This window comes from Lingula anatina, chromosome 8 (genome assembly GCF_051362555.1).
Source record: "Lingula anatina isolate TDL-2025a chromosome 8, LinAna3.0, whole genome shotgun sequence".
In the NCBI taxonomy this organism is placed as follows: domain Eukaryota; kingdom Metazoa; phylum Brachiopoda; class Lingulata; order Lingulida; family Lingulidae; genus Lingula; species Lingula anatina.
In genome coordinates this window covers 16,601,436-16,627,113 of record NC_141774.1, presented here as the reverse complement: position 1 = coordinate 16,627,113, position 25,678 = coordinate 16,601,436, and the positions used below count along the sequence as shown (strand labels likewise).

Below are 25,678 nucleotides of genomic sequence, written 5' to 3'. Positions count from 1 at the left end.
TCCACTTGCAGATGCTGAACATAGTGAATGATTAAATCTGACAAACTGCAATGATGAGTTCCTTTCCATTTATGATACTTTATTACACAATGCACAATATTATAACAGGTTTACCGTCTTTTTTATATAATCAACAATATTGTTAAGAAGCAGAAAATGTCAAAACAACACTTTTACATATCTTATTAGTTCCATAATGAGACTGTTAACATGCCTAAGAATTAAATCTGAAGAAATAACAATTATATACAACAAGGCAACAAAGCTGTCAAATGTACAGACAAAAAACAGAAAATAAAAATGCAAAATAGGTCATTTTGTCAATTTTGATGCAATAATAAATAATGCTTATAATAGCACTGTCAGTCAACACTGAATTTTAATCATGCACAACAGGTAACATGGTCAATAACAGGAGTGGACCCGGAGATATTGCAAAATTTACCTGCATAATTATCACTGCTTCCTTATTATTAATCTAGCAGACTGGCTTAATCTTTGGGAGTTTACAGGGAAATATCAACAACTGTGCTTTATGTAATCTCATTTAATAACCTATTAATTAGGCAAATGACTTTATAACTCTGAACTTAGCTTAGTGATACCCAAGGGAAATTTACAGACTGACCCTCTCAAAGGTCTTTCAGGCCCATAAGTCACATCTTAAGAAAAGCACAAAGTAATAATGCACAAAATAGGATGCTGTCAATTCTGATGCAATAATATATTACGCTTAACTGCAAAGTCAACATCAAATTTAAATTATGCAAAACAGGTAATACCGATGAAAGTAAAAGCAGGCCCATGAGAGTTCAAGTTCATACTTAGAAAATGCCAGAATGAGAAAAATGAGAATTTCACAAAAAGTTGCGTTAATTCAATAACAAATGATAATCCAATAGAGCTGGTTTTCTTATTTGAGCTGTATGTCAATCCTAAGAATCATTCTTTTAAGCTAAAAAAAATAATAAGTAACACAGTTTGCTTTTTATCATAACGTTTGTGATGACGTTGATCATGGATATTCAGACTAGCAAAGGTCTTCAAACCCATGGAAGTTCAAAGTCACACCATGAAAATGTCGATATGTGAAAAATTTAAGAATGAGTGCAGATAACCATTGGCAAAGTGCCCATTGTCAAATTTTTTAAATAATTTGCTATTTTAAAGTTTATGCATATATTTGTTGTGTGAAAAAATATTATTTGGTTTGAGGCATCGTTTGAGGCATCGTATTTTTAATGAGTAATATGTGGGGGTGGAAGTAACCAGATTTACCTGTTGTATGCAGTCTAATATGAATCAGAGCAAGTTATTACAGCATATATATTGCATAAATAATTTTTTCTAATGAAACTTGTCTTGTGGTGAAAATAAGAGTTATATGTTAAATAATTGCGATGTGGCACAAGTAAATGGGAAAGTAATTGTTTTTTTTTTTTTTTTTTTTTTTTTTTTTAATCCTAGAGAAGAGAGGGAGGGGTGGTGTATTACAATATTTTCTCACAGAAACCATCACTGATTTCACTTAACTGTATAAAAGTCTTGTAACTAGAAAAACTTGTATCAGCGTATTTATTAATTTTATATAACTTTTCTCACAGACCAGCATTTGTTGGTCTAAATAATTATATTGTTAACCAATACACATTTTGTACAAAGCCCTATAGAACAGTAAAAAATGCTAAAAGCAAAAGGCTGTTACAGTAACACAAAAAAATCATGTGTTAAAGCACTCTAAACACCTATTTGGAATGTTTCCATTAACCATATAATAAACAAGGTATAAATTGTACCAAAATAATGATAAGGTAAAAGTAAAAACTAAATGAAAATATAGTACACATAATAACGGTAATGGCCAATAACCTGTATGACAATGAAAATAAATCACCTAAAAAGTACTTCATATCTGATAATGTATGTGATAAAGACCTTGTATAGAAAGCAATGCAAGAGTTATTTTATACAAAATATATAAATATGAGAATAAAAAATTTATAATAAACAATAGATAATTAATCAGATGTGCTGTCTGAAACACTTTCTGCCTCGCTAATACTCTCACCACTTGATGTTGGTAAATGCAAGAAGTTATAATGAGACTCTATATAACTTCTTGGTAAATGTGAGGCATCCTACCTCCCTACTTCCCCCCCCCCCCCCCCCCCCCCCCCCCCGCACACACACAAACACACACGCGAAAGTTTTTTTAAACCATGCCAGTTCTGAACTGTGAATAGGGGAACTATGGGTCGCTGCATGCCATCTTCTTTCAAGCAAATCAAAGAAATGTTAAAATATTTAAGCAATTATAAATAGTAACTAAAACATTTTAATTTAAAAATCACACCAAGCATATTATCTTTTCGTTATCCTTTCTCCTTGCAAAATCAAAGCAACCAAAAAAAACTGGAGAACTCCACATAAATATTAATAGCAAAAATGTATTATCACTTTATCTTTATTGTCATCATCTGTGAAACAAGATATGAAATGAAAGTTTCTTCAAAGTGCATTGTGGATCAGTGTATATTGTGGATAAGTGTTCCAGTGTACGCGGACAAGGTCGTTCAATGGCGGCCTGGGGCAGGTTAGTAAACTTCAAGTTGATATCATGTCAACAAGATGCAAGGACACTGTCAATCACAATTAGGGGAGAGGCATGCGTGGTTTCCCTTCAAAAACTATTATAGCCTAACATTGATTCTTCCCTCCGAAGTAATTGTGTGATTTTTTTCTTTTTAAACAAAAAAGTTAAATTATGAAAACGCTGAATGTATTTCAAACGTAGGTGTATATACAATACAAATAATGAAATATGTGTCTCACTCTCACACGACACCCCCGCGTCCAAACTGACAGGATGGTGGCGACAGCAACGCCCCCAGTCGACAATCTAAGATTGGAGCGATAGACTAATTAATGCGATAGACTAATTAATGCCAAATTTCCGCATGACAACGATTTATAGACTCCCGGGAATTATTTTCCCTCAACGCTCTTTGTCGCGCTGGCGGTCAATGCAGCATTTATTTCAAAACAAGTTGACCGCAAATTAAGCACGATTTTGCACCTTCAAGTTCCGTGTCACGTTTTCATATCATGCATCTTTTATTTCTACAAGTATTCTCTGCCCAAAATGCGTAAAAAAAGAGAGTTATCTTACCAGGTTGTTTAGAAAACTTCTTTTTCCTCCGACTACACGTCTTCTCTCCCGTTCACCTCCAGGTTAAAATGACCACTCAGCTTCGCTTCTAACACCACTACACGTCACTTCCGGGCACAATCAGTCTTCTCCGATTCCCTTTATTAACACACGTAGGAACTGCTAGTCTTCAAAATGGTTGAATAAGTTTAAATCAGTGAAAAGGGATCCAAAAAATATTTTTTCATTTTAATACTTATCATTCATCAGCTTTTGCATTTTCCATCTATTTTATCTCAGCTGCTTATGATAAGTGTTTAAATCATCAATTAATTCTCGTAAAATATAAATAGTTTAAGTCATGAATAATCCTTAGATATACACCCAATGCATATTTTCAAAGATGCCAGTGTGTTATTGTGATGTTATACAAGTTGTTATTATTTTAACAAAAGTTAAAAGAAAATGATTAAAAAAAAAAACACCAGACTAAGATATGGGTCCCGTGACAATCTTCCTTCTACAATTTAAGTGTGAATTACCAGTAACTATGAAAACAGGAACTCACAAACAATATTACAATCACCATTTACCGAATCTGTATTAATTATTACTTTCAACCTTAAAACATTTAAGTCAACCATGAAACAATCTATAAGAGAATTGAATTGTGTTAATGGTATGGCAACTCCTGAGAACATCTTCAGTTATAATATAATGGCAGTGTTCCAAAACCACGATACATATTAAATACAGGCTTGCTTAAATCTTAAACGGAAAGGAAGTATTATCAAGTGTTGCACCTGCTCAGCAAAGCTGCAAATTTTATTTTGCAGCATCACAATTTCACTAGCACAAATCAGTAATAATTGTTAGTATATTTGTAACATATTTAATATTCGTCATTTGCCTCTAATCTTCGCTTAACATTATTAAAATATTACCACACATATTTATGATAAATGAATGCATATTTGTAATAACTAAATTTTGTCATTTGCTACGGGAATGGGGGGGGGGGTCTTAAAAATAAAAATTTTGGGCCGCAATTCCCACAGCAAATATGAAGGAGTACCAGTAGATAAGGCCGGTGCCATGAAACTGAGGGTCCGTGTGACAGAAAGTCCGTCCTCCATATAGTTAGGGTTAGTTTGACCTAAGTAGGTCAAAATCTAGGGCGAGGCTCACTTGTACAAATGAATGGGAAGCGGACTCTCTGTCATGGGGGACTTTCTGGTACATGTCACCGGTGATGGCACAGAAATGGGAAAATTCTTGGTTTTGTCTAGTTTTGCTTGCATTATACATTTATATAAAATCTGATTCTCAAAATAAATGCAATCGGCAAGTATTATGCTACAGGGATGGGAGTGAGGTGTTCTTAAGAATAAAAAAATTGGGCCTTAATTCCCTCAGAAAATATAAAATAGTGCCAGTAGATAAGGACAATAATGGCACAAGGATGGAAAAAATCTTGGTTTTGTCTAGTTTTGCTTGCTATATGCATTTATATAAAAAATTGGGCCTCAATTCCCACAGAAAAAAAAAAAAAAAAAAAAAAATAGTGCCAGTAGATAAGGATAACAATGGCACAGGAATGGGAAAAACTAGTTTTTTTCTCGTTTTACTTGTGTTATAGTCAAGAACATATACATTTATACACAATGTACCCCTTCGTTAACATTAAGAGGTGTTGGGTTCTTAAATCTACAGTGGGATTTATTTAAGTAAGATAGTTACTTCTCTAATTTGACTCAGGAAAGTCTAGGTAACGGCTCGAGTTATTCCTGGGGCTCCGTAACTTAAAAGCATCGCGTATTGCGAACGGCGATATCACATAGAGGCTACAGTGTATTACATGGGGCGAGCATGGGCAAGTAATGGAATCGAGACGCTTGCGCTCGGTCGCAATGCGCGCTGCTTTCGAGTTACGGGGCCCGGGAGAGCAAAGTAACGCAGCACCACAACTTTGTATCCAAAAACCAAAATTCAACTCATTACCTGGACATCGGCTAGTTTTATGGAAGAAATTAGAGTGACAGAAATAGTGACGAGATTGTAAAAGTTTAAGTGAGAGGCGAAAGAGGAGAATTTCTACTAATGATTAAACGAGCATACATGCGAGTCCATTTAAATTTATTTGCAAGTCTCGCTTTTTTTAGCGATCTGTACACGACCACTTTTTTTACAAAAAAAAAAAAAAAAAAAAAAAAAGAAAGAAAGAAAATTATAGAATATTTTTTATTCAACTATTATGTACAATTTTGAATATTTACAGTTGATTTAAAAAGGACTAATAATCAGTAATGAACTACGTAAACGCAATGAATTCATACATAGCAGTATTATCAAAAGTTCCAAGATTTTCCATCGTCTTTATCTAGCGTCGGAACGCACACAGTCCGATAATGCAGGTCTTGTGGTCGGAAACTGGTACCAGATGCTCTCGGGCCGTGGGGAAAACCCGTCTAAACCCTTCGTGGGGAATGCCGGGAAAGTGCCCACGCCCGGATAATTCGGTCCTTATAACATGACGAAATCGGTTTCTATTGGCACGGCGCTGCGTACAGTTCAAGAATCGTCCCGTTTTAGACAGCATTGTGTGACGGAATAACCTTTGTGTTGACTAACTATTCTCTATATATACTATACACGAGGTGAAGCATAAAAACTTATTAAAGTAATTCTTACAGAAAAAGGCACTGAAGCCAATAAAAAACTAACAAGAGACATAACAATTAAACAGAATCATTTTGACTTTATCTTGGAGAATTAAAACCATAAATAAAGTTAATCATTTTACAACTGCAAGCATCTTTCAAAACTTGATTATAGTTCTCTTTATGATAAAATGCAAACAGATTCAAGTAATATGATTATAACTCGGGAATATCAATGATTTCAACTAAACTTTGATATATAATTCGACTTAAAATACCAGGTTTCTAAAATGTAACTTTGCACTGAAATCGCAACTACCTGCATGATACAAGTACAGAATAAAGCAAGCTTGCTTCAAAATATTTCGGATCTCACATTACACTGTATGACCGCCCATGTAAATTTCAATCTGAATTTTTTTGATCCGGAGAAAAGGTGCATATGTGATGAAGTGGATGTATTTGTCAAGTATAACACTTGAGAAAATCTGAATATTAGTAATGTGAACTCTATCTTGAGAGATGACAGCATCTCTCAAGAAGAGCAGACTGTACAAAAAATATAATGAAATATTTTCTCACACGTAAAATATTTCATTACAGATTTTGCACAATCTATCAATGTAAAATCTCTTCATGTAAAAGCGTTTACATGAAGTCGGATTTTACAAAGATGTGAGGGTTTGTTAGTAAGGTTAGTGTGCAGGTTAAGACCTTTTCAAATGCCATACTGACAACTCCACATCATCAAAAGCACAAATTTGAAAAATGACCATCTCAGATTGAAACAAAACACAGACGACCACAAGTGGTGGGAATGTTTTTGTGAGCAAAAAATTATCTGCATTCAGAATGTGGATAAAGCAACTATATTCAAATTTATTAATATAATAATTATAGCAACAGTAGAGGTAGACTTTTCCTACAGAAGCACACATCTTATTCAATTGATCTTGTATGGAATGAAGAATTATCTTGAACCTCAGTTTTCTCTTCTGTTATTGAAATAAAATGGTTCACTGCATAAGGCATAAAATACAAATGAAATTTGATGCAATTTCACCTTGACATGTTTGTGACCCATGAACCCCAAATATTCTCAGCATCCAAAAGACTGATACATTATTAGACTGTATTCCCACTACATTCAGTACTGTATATTGCCTTCATTACCATTCCACATTCTTTATATTTGTTTGCAGAACAAGCCGTGTCCTTCAACACCAAAACTCGTGGGATGTCCGAGCATCCATGAAAGTGTCCTCAGGGCTCCTTGCTAACGCTGTACAGTGTTCAACATCTTGGACATTTGGTCTTGGGTCGACGTTACCTGACATCATGCAGGCGTAATTATTGGAAAACTCCCAATTCGTAGCCTACAAATGAAATCCAACTTTTACTCAAAAGTATGAAAAGCTATATCGAAAGCTTGCAGTAACTGCAACAAAGAAAGTATATCACTGGTATTTACACACCGTTAACATTAATGAAAAGCTTGGTTCTTAAAATGATCAGAGCGTTATTTCCAAATGTACAGTGAAATATGCTTCCTTTATTGAAATATATATATTAACTTTTTAGAGTAAGTAGACAGCAGTCTTCAAAAAATAAATTATTTCAAACATTTGACAAAAAAGTAAGAAAAGATGTTGCTATATTGAATATTGTAATGTTAGCCTACATATTAAATTGTTGACTGTCTGTGCTACTTCTAATTCTACTGTTTGTTTACATAGGATGTAGTTTTTGATCACTGTCAATAATAAGAAATGCCATAATACACCAATAATAATACTTAAAAAATTCAGAACCACTTTTCTTAAGTTGTTGATCCCCAATAACTTACAAAGTTATCTGTATAAAGATCCCTCAATCCTGAAGAAGTGTTTCATCTGGAGGTTTGGTAGTTGCAATCTTCATTTTTAGAATCCACCACTTTTGGTAGCCTGCAAATTTAAATTATTACTTCAAAATGTAATAAAAGTCAACCATTTGTATATGAAATGTGTTTTTAAAGTTTCAGCAGTTTGATGGGAAATAAATATAAAAAGCACTTTTGTCACAAACTTGGAAAAAACATTCAAGCGAAATATTTTGACATGCCACTGGCGACCTTCAGACTTAATGTCACAATGGGGTATTGCACAAATTAGTTTTAACGAAGGAAAAGGAACACTAACAGCATTTAAACGACTCTACTCAAAGACAAGTTTAAGTAAAGCCTGAACAATCTAGGTCCAGCGGGAGGAGTGTACTAGTATTCCATCAAGTGTTTAATTTGTGAAGGATTTATATGGGAGAGACAAAGAGAAAGTTGAACGTTAGAGTTAAAGAACACGGGAAGGAATAAGAAAGGGTACCCGAAGAGGGAAAAATACACTACAGCCCAAGGTAGCCTTCTGCTACAATGAACCATCACAAAAAAACATTGATTGGGAGAGTGCCAAGATTCTACAAAAAGAAAGTGACTGGAGAACAAGAGGCTTAAAGGGAGGCATATAAACCAGGAAAATGCCTAACAATCTGAACAATATAGAGAGATGGAAATAAATACTCACTTCTACGGTGGCCTTTTATTACCACAACCACAGCACTGGAGGTGGGGGTGGTAGCTGCTAGTATACAATTTCTGGACCAGTGACAACGTCCCGGAGTCACATTGGTGGTGGGTGTTGGGGGCGGTAGCTCCAAGTAATCTGGACCAGTAACCACGCCCTGGAGTCACATTGGTGGTGGTGGGTGGTGGGGGCGGTAGCTCCAAGTAATCTGGACCACTGACCACGCCTCGGAGTCACATTGTTGGTGGTGGGTGGTGGGGGCGGTAGCTCCAAGTAATCTGGACCACTGACCACGCCTCGGAGTCACATTGTTGGTGGTGGGTGGTGGGGGCTGTAGCTCCAAGTAATCTGGACCAGTGACCACGCCCCGGAGTCACATTGGTGGCAGTGGGTGGTGGGGGCCGTAGCTCCAAGTAATCTGGACCAGTGACCACGCCCCAGAGTCACATTGGTGGCGGTGGGTGGTGGGGGCGGTAGCTCCAAGTAATCTGGACCAGTGACCACGCCCCGGAGTCACATTGGTGGTGGTGGGTGGTGGGGGCGGTAGCTCCAAGTAATCTGGACCAGTGACCACGCCCCGGAGTCACATTGGTGGTGGTGGGTGGTGGGGGCGGTAGCTCCAAGTGATCTGGACCATTGACAACGTCCTGCAGAATATTGAGACTGTTGAGGATCTGAAAGTTGAAGAATGGCATGTCAAAATATTTTGTATGAATGATAAGGTTTTTCCACATCTGTGACAAATTAAAAGAGCTTTTTACCTGTGAAAAATGAGCACTGAATTTGCTAGAGTAAATCGAAATAGAAAACAAATGCCTGCACCGAGTGACAGGTCCTAAACATTCTTAAAACAATTGTCTAAGACCTTGCACAAAATGCTCAGTTTGTTGGAGTTGCACTGATAAAAGATTTGTATTATCTATACAATGGATGACAATCTAGTTCATTTAGCCTTATCCTGTCCCATAACTTACCTTGAATGCTCTCAAATCACAACTACTGAAGGGCTCTTGAAACACTATACGATATAGTTGACATGGCTTTCTCCATTTTAGCCTTGTTAACCTTGTTAAAATGGACCGTCATCAGGACAGGCGCTCGCCAATGCTATCTGCCTCAACTACAAAATAAAAAATTATAAGTCAAAAGTTTCCCTCTTTACTTCTCCCACCCAAATCCAATCTACTAACCATAAATATCTTAATCCTAGGAGTGGGTCATGGGTAAAAGACATTGCCTTCTGAATGTGAGCTGTCAAATTAATGTGGCTAACGGTTTTTAGTTTTTCAAGGTATGAAAAATCACTTAAGTGTTTTGTTTTCCCCCAAAAACATGAGTGATATGTACCTTTTAAGGCTTGATAGGTTTCCATCTCTGTGAAACGCCATATGCTTCTGATGCTCCCCCCATGCAGCCCCCTAACATACAGACCATGGCAGGACTCAACCATGCACCAAGGATTGAATGTGACCCTCTTCTTGCACCTCTTTCAAAAAAGCGGGACTTTATCAGGAATTGCCCTAATTGAGTTCTATAAATAGAAAGGAAAATTTGATTAGTTTTCAAAAATTGTATATCAAAAGCAGTCTGCAGCCAGAAAAATTGTTGGAATCGGTAGATTTCCAGAATGTGTCAATTTGGTGACATGGCTGTTAGATTTTTTCTATAAGTATGAAGAAGAGCTTTTGATTTATTTTAAATGTAACTGTTACATCATGATTCGAGAAAAATGTCAAGGTCTTGTTAATACAAATATTAATGCAATCCAGTCTAGTCCTATTGAACTTTGTATTCGAACCAGTGAATCAAGATTCAGACATCTATATCTAGTTTTTAGGAAAGAAGGTGGACTGAATGGCCAGTAGGGTGAAAAGTTTATGGCACAGACTGCTGCTGAAAAATTAATTTTAGTGTATTGTTCTCGCCAGTAACACGGGTTACCTTGCAGGTTTTTCCGCCTCAGTAAAACACCATATGCTTCAGACGCTTCTCCAATGCAGCCTCTTCAACAGACCGTGGCAGGACTCACTGGCACCAAGGTTTGAGGGATGTATCGGAAGTGTGCACGTGGCCCTCTTCTCCTTGCAGTTGCCATGAAACGTTGGACAGGACTCGCTGGACGCTTCCTAGTGCAGCAACCTCGTAGACAGACCATGGCAGGACTCGCTGGACGCTTCCCCAGTGCAGCCACCTCGTAGACGGACCATGGCAGGACTCGCTGGACGCTTCCCCAGTGCAGCCACCTCGTAGACGGACCATGGCAGGACTCGCTGGACGCTTCCCCAGTGCAGCCACCTCGTAGACGGACCATGGCAGGACTCGCTGGACGCTTTCCCAGTGCAGCCACCTCGCAGATAGACCATGGCACGACTCGCCGGACGCTTCCTTAATGCAGCCACCTCGTAGACAGGCCATGACAGGACTCGCTGGACGCTTCCCCAGTGTAGCCACATCAAAGAGACAGACCATGGCAGGACTCGCTGGCACCAAGGAATGGTCAAAGTAGCTTAAGTGTAGATGTGGGACGTCTCCTTGCAGTTGTGTTCTGTCAACAGAAAGAAAAATGAATTAATGACTTTTCATACTATGTCAGCACTCTGCAGTCAGGCTTACCTTTAAGTGGTTTACATCTCATTGAAACACCATATGACAAGACTCGCTGGACGCTTCCCCAGTGCAGCCACCTCGTAGACAGACCATGGCAGGACTCGCTGGACGCTTCCCCAGTGCAGCCACCTCGTAGACAGACCATGGCAGGACTCGCTGGACGCTTCCCCAGTGCCGCCACCTCGTAGACAGACCATGGCAGGACTCGCTGGACGCTTCCCCAGTGAAGCCACCTCGTAGAGAGACCATGGCAGGACTCGCTGGCTCCAAGGGATGGTCGAAGTAGCTTAAGTGTAGATGTGGGGTGTCTCCTTGCAGTTGTGTCCTGTACACAGAAATAAAAACGGGATTAGATTTCTTTCATTTCTCAAACTTCCCTTCCAAAAAGAAAAAAAGATTACATACCTTAAGGAGTGTAGTCGAAGTCCCACAGGTGGAGCCCATCATCTTCTATGTCCTGTAAACAGAAATAAAAACGAGATTAGATTTCTTTCATTTCTCAAACTTCCCTTCCAAAAAGAAAAAAAGATTACATACCTTAAGGAGTGTAGTCGAAGTCCCACAGGTGGCGCCCATCATCTTCTATGTCCTGTAAACAGAAATAAAAACGATATTAGATTTCTTTCATTTCTCAAACTCCCCTTCCAAAAAGAAAAAAAAAGATTACATACCTTAAGGAGTGTAGTCGAAGTCCCACAGGTGGCGCCCATCATCTTCTATGTCCTGTAAACAGAAATAAAAACGATATTAGATTTCTTTCATTTCTCAAACTTCCCTTCCAAAAAGAAAAAAAGATTACATACCTTAAGGAGTGTAGTCGAAGTCCCACAGGTGGCGCCCATCATCTTCTATGTCCTGTAAACAGAAATAAAAACGAGATTAGATTTCTTTCATTTCTCAAACTTCCCTTCCAAATAGAAAAAAAATATTACATACCTTAAGGAGTGTAGTCGAAGTCCCACAGGTGGCGCCCATCATCTTCTATGTCCTGTAAACAGAAATAAAAACGAGATTAGATTTCTTTCATTTCTCAAACTCCCCTTCCAAAAAGAAAAAAAGATTACATACCTTAAGGAGTGTAGTCGAAGTCCCACAGGTGGCGCCCATCATCTTCTATGTCCTGTAAACAGAAATAAAAACGAGATTAGATTTCTTTCATTTCTCAAACTCCCCTTCCAAAAAGAAAAAAAGATTACATACCTTAAGGAGTGTAGTCGAAGTCCCACAGGTGGCGCCCATCATCTTCTATGTCCTGTAAACAGAAATAAAAACGAGATTAGATTTCTTTCATTTCTCAAACCCCCCTTCCAAAAAGAAAAAAGATTACATACCTTAAGGAGTGTAGTCGAAGTCCCACAGGTGGCGCCCATCATCTTCTATGTCCTGTAAACAGAAATAAAAACGAGATTAGATTTCTTTCACTTCTCAAACTCCCCTTCCAAAAAGAAAAAAAGATGACATACCTTAAGGAGTGTAGTCGAAGTCCCACAGGTGGCGCCCATCATCTTCTATGTCCTGTAAACAGAAATAAAAACGAGATTAGATTTCTTTCATTTCTCAAACCCCCCTTCCAAAAAGAAAAAAAGATTACATACCTTAAGGAGTGTAGTCGAAGTCCCACAGGTGGCGCCCACCAGTTTGCAGTCTGCTTCCTGGACCTGTAATAAAAAGAAACCTGGAAAGCATGGGAATATGCAATGACACTACGACTCCAGCCCACGACAGCAAAAAGGTGAAGTATCCTGCGAAGATGACCGAGCGACGATTCCTCGTGGGGAGAAGCGAAGATTTTAGCTGGCCAGCTAAGAGAAACGCCGAATCCACCGTCTAGACGTCTGCGTGTGCAGGGAACAATATGTCGAAGAGCGATGCGTTGACGTAGGATGAGTAGAAGATTCGGAGAAATGGGAGTCGACTCCCGTGTCCTTTGTGCTTGATACAGGGCGCAGCACATGGCATCCGTCCTGTTGCTCTAGATCTGTCCGCTGTTGAGTGAACGCACTTTTAAAATTTTGCGCTTTTATACCTTTGTTGACGTATAGTCACATGATGGCGTTCTTGTTGTCACCAATGGTCAACTTGTTCAAAGGGGATGGCCTTTGATAGTGATGCGCAAAGTTGGTAATGATATCTTATCAACATATACATTTTCTTTTATATTTTATATTTTGATTATTCTGCCTGTCAGTTTGTTTATAATAAGAGTAATAAGTTCTAAGCAATGTCTGTGAAATGTGCAGGCAAATTTGATTAAAATTTCTGAGCAACATACCTTCTCCCTAAAATTTTTATAGGTACGATGTCCGTTAAGCTGGTAGCTGTGAACTTCTCGCAGGCTTTAGTGTGCGTGTATTTGAACACTGATCCAAAATGTGGATAATGTAATTTGGCGTAGGGTGACTGCATTTTTGAGGCAGCCTGAGGGAGTATGGTTGTTCTGATTGTAGTGAATTGTAGAGAGACAATTGGAAGTACACTGGACTTAGCATGTTCAGTCACCCAAGTACTCTGAAACACATTTTGTAATCAGCTGACTTGTTATTCTGAAAAATGAAAAAACAAATTATATTGATTTACAAAACTGGAAGATAGAAGCAGTGGATCATATTACTTATGCCAGGCAGAAGAAACGACTGAATGTATATTTTTATATTCAAAACGTCTACTGATTTAGATAATAATTAATAGCCTGGAAGATAGCAGCAGTGGATCATATTACTAATGCAAGGCAGAAGAAACGAGTGAATGTATATTTTTATATTCAAAACGTCTACTGATTTAGGTAATAATTAATAGCCTGGAAGATAGCAGCAGTGGATCATATTACTAATGCAAGGCAGAAGAAACGAGTGAATGTATATGTCTATATTCAAAACGTCTACTGATTTAGGTAATAATTAACAACTGACATCTCCCTTCATGGCGTCGGGTTATCAGTACTCCCACACCAGTAACATGAGTTATGAGTTGAGCAGAAACAGAAAAAGATTTTTTATAAAGATAATACAAGTATATGTGTAGGCCCATTTACCTTTTTTATATTACTAAACGTAAGAATTGTTTGTCCAAGTGAAACTTTACTTACATCAGCCTAGCAACTAAATCTGACGTTTTAACGTCTCCGAAAATAACTAGAATTTTTTGAATAACGCAATAATGCGGCCACCTTCGAGGTGTCGCCCGGTTTTTAAAAATTGAAAAAAGAAACTTTTCGATGCGTCTTTTGTCGCGGGTCATTATTTTCAGTTGTTTGATGTTTTTTTGTAATATTTTAGCCATTGATAGAATCTATAATTTATAGTTACATATAGTTACATCCACGATTAGCTAGACGAAATGGTGACAGGGAAAAGTCAAATTTTTTAAACGGCAAAAACTGCATTCTCTTAGAAAGCAATTAGCAAACATTCATTACTGTGAAAAATTCAACCGAAGTTGAAGACAAAATGTGTCAAAAATAAACGTGCATGTCGTAATACCTATTTAAAGCAGTCTAATTTTTGTTAGTATTAAAAACGTGTAAATATTATCCACATTGGATATTTTTAAAGCCTTCGATATTTAAAATATTTAAACTTCCCATACTTTGAGGCATGCATGAGTCGGAAAATGTTTGCATAATTACATAAAAAACTAGAATTATCTCTTTATGTGACCACAGTTTACTCATGTGCCTTACATCATTCCCTTAAACCCTTTCCCAATATAGATTTCAGATATTTTTGACACATTTTGTCTTCATCTGAATCACGTGAACGTTATCAAGTGTCATAAGGCGTACATTACGAAAATATTTAGGTCTTGGAACGTGATTTGATGACTTTTTTAAATGCATATATATACAATTATAAATTTATAATTAAGTTATTTAATATCAAATTATAAGTTCTGACCGAGTTTTAAAATTTATTTTAGGAGGGGTAAAAAAACCCAACCCCATCTAATATATATTGGATACATCCGTAGGCTTATGTCCTTAGAACTAGGCGTACAAAATGTGTCTTCTAGCTAAAGTTATTATTATGGTGTATGTGTAATTAAAAAAAAACTACGTAAGAGTGACAATAGGTCATGTGTTTCGAATGCACCCCCACTCTCCGATCAGACATTACTTTTGTATAATTCACAGTCCATCTTCGTTGTAGTTTGTGACTTTACGTCATTTCTTAGTGAAGCGGTGTTGTCCTCAATTTACCTTAAATGTCCAAATTACTAAGAAGAAACCACTTGCAAGAATTATAAGGTTTTTTATACTGCTTGGTCTATAGACGTGATACACACGATATTTTGCAACCCCACAAAATCTGTTTCTTAAAATTTTGGTTCCACCACAAAGCTTAGCACTATCATTCTTTTTTGCTTTATTGATATATTTTCAGTATATAAATAACCATTGTCTGTTGCCCAATTTTGCACAAAATTAAGATAATCCCCAAAACCTCATTAATTGTGTTTCCTCCATCCCAAAAAATATTAAAAATTTCTCCTCATAATTTAGTAGTGCACTGGCATCTACACAGTACATAAATGTATCATTATAATAACATCTTGTTCTTACTGATAACATAATTAGCTTAATTCCATAACAATTCTAAAATGTTAATAACAATGAAAATTCAAAGTAGATGGCAAGATTCTTATTGTGCTGATAAAGATAAAATATGTAAATTCAATACTGATTAGGTACTGTATACTGGCTCATTGAAAAAAAGGGAACCGTTTCACAAAAAAATTAAGCTTAGACTGCTAAATCTGGATAGTCAACTATACAAAGTCAACTTTGCGATATTGTCTTACAACTACAATTTTTTAAGAATGATTGGTCCACAGTTGATGAGTAGAATATACATAAATGGGCTACTGACACCACTGCAAGTAAAAGACTTGCCAAGACAATCAAAATGTAAATCAAAGGAAAGTAAAAAGAATGGAAAAAATGAGGAAAAATTGATAACTTGGTTAATGAGCGAACAATACTCTAGTTTTGATTAAATCAGAACTTTTCTTGCACCTTTTCTTGGGGAATAGGGGATTGGTGTAGTGAAAGCCCAACCTTAACCTTTGGATGCTATTCTCATTAAACATATGCATAAAAGACAAAATTTAGACCACAAATAGATTCATGCAATCTACCAACCTTTTTTACAGTGAGTCATTGCAACTTATCAGTTATTTCTGGCCTAGGCTATCTGTAAGATTCTTACAACTGTGAAGTGCAACTTAGCCAGCTAAGTCTTTATAGGCTCAGATTTTAGACTACAAACCAGCTTCAAACATTTAGTAAAGCAAGTGCAAGGAATAGTTAGTTTGAAGGATCTGCCTCCCCATAGGGTGAGAACAAACACAGTCACACTGTATGATACATTACAGAAAGCATTGGTTAAAAATATACTCTGGAATTTTACATTTTCACTAGTATAGAATCAATTTGATTTCTAAAACTGACTTATTATAAAAATACTCCTGTCAATTTAAAACTTTTTCATAAAGCATATCTGAAATACACTGATAAAATGTTATTAAAAATATTAAAATTTGATATTCACAGATAAAATAGGCTCAAGTCAAAATGATTAAGACAATTATTGAAGCATTATTCAAACCCCAATTTTGATTATTTTCATACAATTAGTGATTCACAAGTTCTTTAACAGAGTTGTACCTAATCTGACTACATGATATCTATCAAAATCTCTCTAAAATCAAGTGACAAAAAATGCCCACAGTTTCAAGCACCATAAAATATGGCTTAAGTAAGTAATATCCTCAATTGTTTCATAATAAACGTCATGTCACTTGAATGTACCATTCTCCAGAAAAAAAGATGAACTTGCAAGGTTTGATAAGTCTGCGTTTACAGGTAGATGTCATAGTTTAATATACATGAGGCAGCTTTATATCGTGGTCAACAATATTATATTATATTATATCAGTTTCTCTAGCCTCCATGTCTTATTCGTCATAATATTTTGATTTTCAAATTCAGGGTCCCCTAGTAAAAGATCTTGCATTTCCTCTTGATCACAGAAGAATCTGAGTTGAGAATACAGTTGAGAATACAGAGTTAAAATTAGGCCTCTCCTCTCCACTCGGGGTCCTCTTGCAACTGAACCTGGCTGACATCCATGGTTACATCTTGAAAAATAATATATTCCCAAAAAAGTTTAAATAGTGCAGTAATAATAATAATAATAATAATAATAATAATAATAATCAATAAATCTTGGACACATTACTTGTCGTACGTCTGAATAACATGACAGACAAGAAGAAAATAGTTACTCTTGAAAATGGACTTTAAGTAATGAAAATGCAAGATGACAGCTAGTAGATAGTACATGTGCATGCAATTTATTTGAAATTCTGACTTTTCAGTCCTAATGATTTAGATTATTTATAGCCAATAATCTGAGAAAATAAAATATTCAACAGAGAAATTGATTGCAATAAATCCTGCTCGTACCTGACTGCTTAATATTCACTGCAGCAAACCTCTCTACGACATCGTCGAGCTGATCAGTAGGGTCATCGTAATCACATCCTGTGTACGCTTTTTTCTCGAGGCAGTACTTAAGGAAACTACACCAAAGAGAAGTTGAAAATAAAGAAAGAATTGCCTACTTTCTTTTGTCTTTCTTTATGGACTTTCATTCACAATAAAAGAAATAATTGCCTAGTAGACACTATTTTGTCTATCAGTTTGGAGTTTAATTTACATGTTTTTTAACTTTCCTTTTTTTCTATTTTTTTTCATTTAACAGTCTGTCTGAACTAAAACATGATAGCTTTCTCTTTTTAATCTTTCTATCCTCTGTTTTTTTTTGTCAGTCTGTCTGAACAAACATTAAAAATTTAATTTATGAACTTTATTAAATCCTTAACATTTCTTTTTTTGTTGGTTTGTCTGTCTGTCTGAACAAGAGTTCTTAGAAACAATGAGATTAAATAAAGATTAAATAAAGGAAAAAAATTTTGAACCTAACATGGCTGATTTGTGTTTGGTTTGAAAAAGTCTTATAATTTGATTGAACTTTTTTTGCTTACTGATCAAATAAATTAAAATAATTCACTTCACCTGTTCCAATGTTCATATTGCGAAAGAAGAAACGGATTCCCTACAACAATCAATAGGGCCTTTGCTCTTGTGATCGACACATTAAACCTCTGAAAAAAAAATTAATCCCACATGTAACTGTATGTGCGGGTGAACACTGAAGACAGTATAGTCTGAGACTAACTGTTCATATCTCTTCTGTGAATTCCGCATCACATGGCATAGTCTCTGCAGTGCCATAGTGGAAAGAAATGGTGATGAAAATAGTATGGACTATAGCTGTTTAAATAACCTTACATTTCAAAATATGTGTGTGCACATCCACATGTACAAAGTCTTATGAATTATGTGTTCACGCATGTACACATGCCACAGCACAATCATGGTAATGACACTATCTTTTCAATGGGCAAAAATTATCAAACTTTCAAATGTATACCTTTATAAACACATAAAGTATATAGTATTAGTGGTACTCTTACTGCACAGATTAGAACTATAGAGAAGCTTACTTTTTTATTCTGTTGTGACCATCCAATAGGAATTGGGTAGGAGTATCAAAATTTTAAAAATTAATGGCCTAAAAAATACCGCATCTGTAAAATTCACGATTTCCCCCCCACTGAAAAAAATCAAGTTATTACCATATGCTGAGGTGGCACTAGCAATTTTTTCTAAAGCCAAATTACTACTTTTTCATCACTCTTTTCTCCAAAATGGTTTAAATTTGACTAAAATAAGTCAAATCAACCCTATTTTGTTTAGCCAATTGAAGTCAGTTTTAGCATTTGGCTTAATTGGGCAGTGTTAACTCTACCCCAGTTTGTGTGTCCACATGCATAAGTGTACAAATGACTGACCTTTGGGTTCTTTAAAAAGCCCAGCTTGAACTCTGCGTCCAGAGCCAGGTAATCGGGGTTACTCCTCACGGTGGACACCATGATGACCCGTCTCTCCTGACCCTGAAATTCCTCCACACTGCCCACCTTTATGTCCCGAAAGTTTTTCTTGAACAGCAGTTGCCTCAGTTTTTGAACCTGTGGAGAGAATAAAAAGGGATGTCTGTGCATTTACAGGCCCGTAACCAGCAATTTCAAAAGGGGTTTTTTTTTCTGAAAAAGTGGACCTTTTTCCATAAAAACTTCATGTTCCTAGATCAAATTTTACCCACAGTGGACCTTTTCCCAGCAAAAGTGGCAGTTCTTTAAAACCCCCGAACCCCCCTGGCTACGCGTCTGATTTAATACTCATCCGTTACATTCAGCATTTACTTTATCTTTATCTTATTTTACTAGTAGTTAGCCATAACTCTGAACAGGCAGCATATTGTTAGTACATTACATTATAACCAAGCTCAGGTGGATTAGTAATTGAATTTGCCATGTGAGATGGGAGTGAGCAAATTCACCACAATTTTAATTTTAATTTTTTAAATTTTTCTTTATACTTTATCACATGTACACTTCTGTAGTTAAAGTAGGACTTTTCATAAGCCTAACAGTACCATATCTATAACATACTATTAACTCAGATGTATTGTGGCTGTACTTTAAGGTAAATGGAATGTTGGACCTTTAAAGAATGTTGACTACTGGCTCTTTAGAGCTACGCCACATTCTTAGAATCTATTGCCCTAACTCAACAAAAAGGCCCAGTTAATAATTGTAAACAAATTTGCAAAGTTTTACTAGGCAGCTTCAATTAATTGGCATTTGGCGTGAAGCCTGATTTGATATTGCAAACTGTTGTTAGTAACTTGAAAAGGGAGAGGGACTGGGGAGGGGTTGCCTGTATTCATCATGGAATAAGCTCTGTCATATTTCCCTCACTTGTTTTCTGTAGGGGGAAATAATTCCAATTTCATTCTGCAAGACTCGGATGCCTCTGGCCTCCAGTAGCTTCTCCACATATCCCAACACAATAGTTGCTTCTTCTGGATTGAAGAATGATGGACTCCTTTCCTCCCTCATGTCCTCCCCAACCACTCCATGGAATACAAAGGGACACCCCATTTTTGGTAAACCTTCCCAGTTGCAGAGGGACTCCCTGGCAAGTCAGTCAGCACAGGCTTCTAGCTCGTTGTCGTAGAACTGTTCGTTTGGAAGTTTGAGGATAGCAGGATGTGATCTGTAGTTTTTGAGGAGTTTTGTAAGGAGGAATGGGTTGTAATGGCCTTGACGTTGGTACAGTACATCTTGATCGTCGTCATCTGAGCCAGGACTCGAACCACCCCTCTTCTTGTACACATCACAGTAGGTCATGTATCTTTCTAAAAGTGAGAGTCCTGTAAGACATTAAAATGATGAGACATTTCATATACATGTATAAATATATAAATGAAGTTATTCTTTATCAAAGAAACTAAATAACTATGAGGTTCAAAAGGTTTTAATTTCACCATTATATGTACAAAAGAGATGAAAGAGACATTTTGTCAATGCTTAAGTACAAAATCTCTACTACCACATGTAAAGTGTTTGCAATTTTACCAGAGCTTATAGAACTACCAAAAAAAACTGTTCCTTGTCAAAACCTAGTCCTAGTCAAAAGAAAGACTTTCTTTTGTCAAATTTAAAATTATTGAAGGAATAATTCTAGGCACATCCATAGCAGTAAAAATGTTTCATTAATTGCATTACCTTTTATTTTACTTAAATCTTAGAAGCAGAAATCACTGGTCAATAAAAAGCTTTTAGAATAAGTCCTACATGTATATGATTTTACCAGACTCTCAAACACCTTTGTAAATATTATAGTTAATCATAGTACTTTTGTCCACAATTTTCAACTTCACTTTTCTTTTAGTCATAGTCTTATTTCATTTTTATTTAAGCCCGAGGTAGTAATGTAACTTCCCCTTTTAATGCATTTCATAACACATACACTCACACCCACTGGCAGATTAAAACTTTACTATTACTCATATTATCATTTTTATTATAATGGCTGTTGGGGGCATATTATTATAATTAAATATATTAAAAACTATTATAATTATAATTATATATTTTAAAAACTTATTTGCAATATAAAACAAAATTTACCTGCATAATTATCACTGCTTCCTTATTATTAATCCAGCAGAGAGCTTAACCTTTGGGAGTTTACAGGGAAATATCAACAAGTGTGCTTTATGTAATCTCATTTAATGGCCTATTAATTAGGCAAATGACTTTATAACTTTATAACTTAGTCTAGTGAGACCCAAGGGAAATTTACAGACTGACCCTCTCAAAGGTCTTCAGGCCCATAAGTCACACCCTTAAGAAATGCACAAAACAATAATGCACAAAATAGGAGACTATCAATTCTGATACAATAATACATTATGTTTAACTGCACAGTCAACATCAAATGTTTTAAAATTATGCACAACAGGTAACACCGACGAAAGTAAAAGCATAAGGCTTCAGGCCCATCAGAGTTCAAGTTTATACATAGAAAGTGCCAAAATGAGAAAAATGAAAATTTCACAAAAAATGCATAAATTTAATAAAAGTGATAATCTAAAAGAGCTGGTTTTCTAATATGAGCTGTATGTCAATCCTAAGAATCATTCTTGTAAGACTAGTTGAAAAATTAGAAAGTAACAGTTTTCTTTCTATAACGTTAATGGTGGCAGTGTACAAAAGAGGTTTTTTTGTCAATTTTGATGCAACATTACATAATGATTAACTGTATAAATACCACCAATTTTTAAATATCTACTATTAAAAACATGGACATTAAAAAAAGGTGATTACCACTGGGCTTCATGCCCAAGGGAGCTCTAAGTCCCACATTGAAAATTCCAGTATGTGAAAGATAAAAATTTTCACAAAAAACCTCTATAACTTCCAGAAAATTAACTAATGAGACAGATTTTCCAACTGAAGCTGTATTTCAGTCCTATGTTTCTTTCCTTTAAGTGTAAAAAGAGCAAGTGACATGGTTTTCCTTTCACGGTCACTAAGGAGGCAGTGCCTAAAATAGGGTTTTGTTCAATTTTGATGCAATATTACATAATGCTTAACAGCATAATAACCATCAGTTTTTTAATGATAAAATAAAACTATCATGGATATTCACAAAATGTGTCTAGCCCATAGAGTTCAGAAACACTTTGAAAATCCCAAAATCTAAACAAGAGAAACTGTATTAAAAAGAGTTTATTTCCATTTTCAATACCTTTTTTACATGAAAAAAAAATAATCGATTTACTGTCATTTTTATATGATCAATTAAAATATGTTGTCAAAGGAAAAATATCGATAGAACAAATTTAAATGTCCAACTTGCTACATTCTGAGATTCTTAACATAGTGAATGATTGAATCTGACGAACTTCAATGATATGAGTTCCCTTCCATTTTTGATATTTTATTACACAATGCACAATAAAAGGTGTAGTCATTTTTATATAATCAACTAACAATATTTTTAAGAAGCAGAAAATGTCAAAACAACACTTTTACATATCTTATTTGTTCCATATTGAGACTGTTAACATGCCTAAGAATTAAATCTGAAGAAAAGCCACTTATATGCAAAAAGGCTAATAACTTCATCAAAACTTAACTGATCAAGCTTATTTTCAAACTTGATCTGTATATTAGCCAGACTGATCACTCCTGTAAGTTTCAAGACAAAAGGCTGATTGGTTTTCCTTAAAATGTGTTATCAGTGTTGCATATATGCTGAATAATGAAAAAAAAAACAGCATAACTTTAAATTTGTAAAAATAGTCCAATCAAGCCAATTTTCGAACTTGACCTGTGTATTATGAATGTTCATCAGTTCTGTAAGTTTCACGCCAAAAGGTAAAATGGTTTCCACTTATCGTGTTATCAGTGCTGCATATATGCTGAGAAAATGCAGAAAATGGTTCATTTTGTTAATTTTGATGCAATAATAAATCATGCCTACAATAGCACTGTCAATCAACACCGAATTTTAATCATGCACAACAGGTGACATCGTCAATAACAGGAGCGGATCCAGAGATATTTTCTGACAGTATTCCAAATTATCTTTGTTGATCCATCCTACATTTTTGATGGTCTTCCAACAGAAAAAAAACAGATACCCATCAATATGAACTTTAAAATCTGAAAGACCCAGAAGAGGGCCTCAATCCACCCCTGCAATAAGATTAGAGTTTCAGGACCAAATTCACATAATGAAAATCCCAATATTTGAATAATGATGACAATGCATAAAATAATATTACATAATGTTTAAAGACATAAAAACCAATGCAACTGTTTATGTGGAAATCCAGAGAATGTGAAGAGCTTCAGGTGGATGGGAGCTGCAAATGCCAGTGTTTGAAAAATAAATTAAAAAGAAAACACAACAAAAATATCCCATTAAAGCTGCTATTCAAACTTTTAATCTTGCTGTAATAACATGAAATGAATAACCCCAATGTGTTTGAGGATAATAAGGCACTGTTATTCAATTTTTTTTTTCTTTTGTTAACTTATTTGCAATATTAAACAACATTTACCTGCATAATTATCACAGATTCCTAATTATGTGACACAGTTAAGAGAGCTTTACCTATGGGACTTTACTGGGAAATCTCAACGTGTGTTTTATGTAATCTTATTTAATGGGCACTTGGAAATTAATTAGGCAAATGATTTTATAGCTCTGAATTTAGCTTGTGACTACCCCAAGGGACAATTACCACCATCCATAAACAGTAGCCCCATATAGCACTCTATAGAGCTGCATTGCTTCCAGAACAGAAAACAATCATTCTGATTTTCCAACACAAACTGCACGTCAGTCTTACAAAACTTTTCAGTAAGTTTGAGTATCATAAGTAACATGTTTTTTCCTTAATGGTCATTCCGGCAGCCATTTCCAAAATAGGGTTTTCTTCAACTTTTATGCAATATAACATAATGACCATCAATTTTTAGTAATAAAATAAAAGTATCATGGATATACAGAAAATGTGACATGGAAAGGTCTTCAAGGCCATGGAAGTTCAGAGTCACACTTTCAAAATGCCAAAATGTACCTGTATACAAGAGATAACTGTATTGAATTGATTTTCTTCCATTTTCAACACCTTTTTTTCATATAACAAAGTAATCAATTTACTGTCATTTTTAAATGAACAACTGAGAAAATTGTTGACATAGGAAAAATATCAATAGAACAATTTTAAATGTCCAGTTTGCTCCATTCTGAGATTCTGAACATGGTGAATAATTGAATCTGACAAACTGTAAAGATATGAGTTTATTATTATTTCCATTTTTTGACACTTTATTACACAATTACAGGTTTACCATCTTTTTTATATAATCAACTAACAATATTGTTAAGATGCAGAAAATGTCAAAAGAACACCTTTACATATCTAATTAGTTCACAGATGAGATTGTTAACATGCCTAAGAATTAAATCAAAGGAAAAAACACTTATATACAAAAAAGGCATAACTTCACCAGAACTGAACCAATGGAGCTTATTTTCGAACTCCATCTGTATTTCAGTAAGACTGATCACCCCTGTAAATTTCAAGACAATTGGCCAATTGATTTTCCTTGAAATGCGTTATCGGTATTGCATACATGCTAAAAAAAGTGAAAAAACAGCATAACTTCCATAAAATTGGTCCAATCACGCTGATTTTCAAACTTGACCTGTGTATTATGAATAGTCATCAGTTCTGTAAGTTTCAAGCCAAAAGGTAAAACGGTTTTTCACCTATCGTGTTATCAGTGTTGCATATATGCTTTAAAAAATGAAAAAAGAGCATAACTTCCATAAAAATGGCCCGATCATGCTGATTTTCGAACTTGACCTGCGTATTATGTATATTCATTAGTTCCATAAGTTTCAAGCCAAAAGGTACAACGGTTTTTCACTTATCGTGTTATCGGTGTTGCATATATGCTGAAAAAAGTGAAAAAACAGCATAACTTCCATATAGATGGCCATATCATGCTGATTTTCGAACTTGACCTGCATATTATGAAAGCTCATCAGTTCTGTAAGTTTCAAGCCAAAAGGTAAAACGGTTTTTCACTTATCATGTTATCGGTGGTCAAAGTGCACGGCGACGACGACAGATGCAGGTGATGGCTATATGTACAGACACATCTGTGTCTGTACATAAAAATACAGAAAATGCACAGCACTTCTGGTGGATGGGAGTAAAAAATCACACCTTGAAGATGCTAGTGTTTGAAAAATAATTAAAAAAAAATTTTAAATAAAACGTAAAAAATTCCAATAAAGCTGCTATTCAAACTTTTAATCTAGCTGTATTAACTTGATATTAATAACCCCACCAAGTTTGAGAAAAATAAAGCACTGTTATTCATCTATAGCATGTTGGCATAACAGATTCTTTTTGTTGTAAATTTATTTGCAATGTTTAACACCATTTATCTGCACAATTATCACCAAATCCTAATTTTGTGACACAGTTAAGAGAGATAAACCTATGGCACTTTACAGGGAAATCTCAAGGAGTGTTTTATGCAATCTCATTTAATGGCCAATTGAAAATCAATGAGTAGGCAAATGACTTTATAGACCTTAATTTAATTAGTGATCACCCAAGGGACAATTTTATAGACAGCCATCCATACAGTACCATCATATAGCACAAAGGTGTTGCATACATGCTGAAAAAAGTGAAAAAACA

The 25,678-nt window shown here is 35.5% G+C and overlaps 2 protein-coding genes and 1 pseudogene across 14 annotated transcripts in view; all 3 read right to left on the bottom strand.

Moving 5' to 3' along the window:
* LOC106172061 (DENN domain-containing protein 3-like) overlaps window positions 1–3,238 on the bottom strand; it is a 34,246-nt gene extending 31,008 nt beyond the window's left edge. Inside the window, exon 1 of the mRNA XM_086994477.1 lies at window positions 3,170–3,238. The gene's annotated coding sequence lies outside the window, so the exon portion shown is untranslated. The remainder of the gene's footprint in view (window positions 1–3,169) is intronic.
* Window positions 3,239–5,267: 2,029 nt separating this feature from the next.
* Window positions 5,268–13,219, bottom strand: LOC147760476 (uncharacterized). Of its 12 annotated transcripts, none has more exons than XR_015330942.1 (8): window positions 11,645–13,116; window positions 11,511–11,562; window positions 10,308–11,430; window positions 9,714–9,897; window positions 9,341–9,486; window positions 8,367–9,040; window positions 7,655–7,754; window positions 5,268–7,184 (listed from the first exon to the last, which is right to left on the bottom strand). XR_015330942.1 is itself a non-coding variant. In XM_086994741.1 (6 exons), exon 1 carries the CDS (start codon window positions 10,833–10,835, stop codon window positions 10,392–10,394), a length of 444 nt encoding a protein of 147 aa, XP_086850867.1. In that variant the 5' UTR covers window positions 10,836–13,219; the 3' UTR covers window positions 5,268–7,184; window positions 7,655–7,754; window positions 8,367–9,040; window positions 9,341–9,486; window positions 9,714–9,897; window positions 10,308–10,391. The 12 variants fall into 12 exon arrangements, 1 of the variants encoding a protein (XP_086850867.1); XR_015330945.1 differs by having other exon boundaries at window positions 10,308–11,562; window positions 11,645–11,696; window positions 11,777–13,116; XR_015330950.1 differs by having other exon boundaries at window positions 10,308–11,828; window positions 11,910–11,961; window positions 12,042–13,116.
* A 1,647-nt stretch (window positions 13,220–14,866) lies between these two features.
* On the bottom strand, window positions 14,867–20,314 carry LOC147760475 (RNA helicase MOV-10-like; annotated as a pseudogene). The gene is made up of 5 exons (XR_015330940.1): window positions 19,857–20,314; window positions 18,888–19,064; window positions 18,049–18,137; window positions 17,437–17,552; window positions 14,867–17,108 (listed from the first exon to the last, which is right to left on the bottom strand). The product of XR_015330940.1 is annotated as an RNA helicase MOV-10-like (transcript).
* Window positions 20,315–25,678: the final 5,364 nt, after the last annotated feature.

Bases quoted from the DNA above. Each gene is read 5' to 3' on its own strand.
- LOC147760476 (XM_086994741.1), bottom strand. From the start codon at position 10,835: ATGGTCTGTCTCTTTGATGTGGCTACACTGGGGAAGCGTCCAGCGAGT.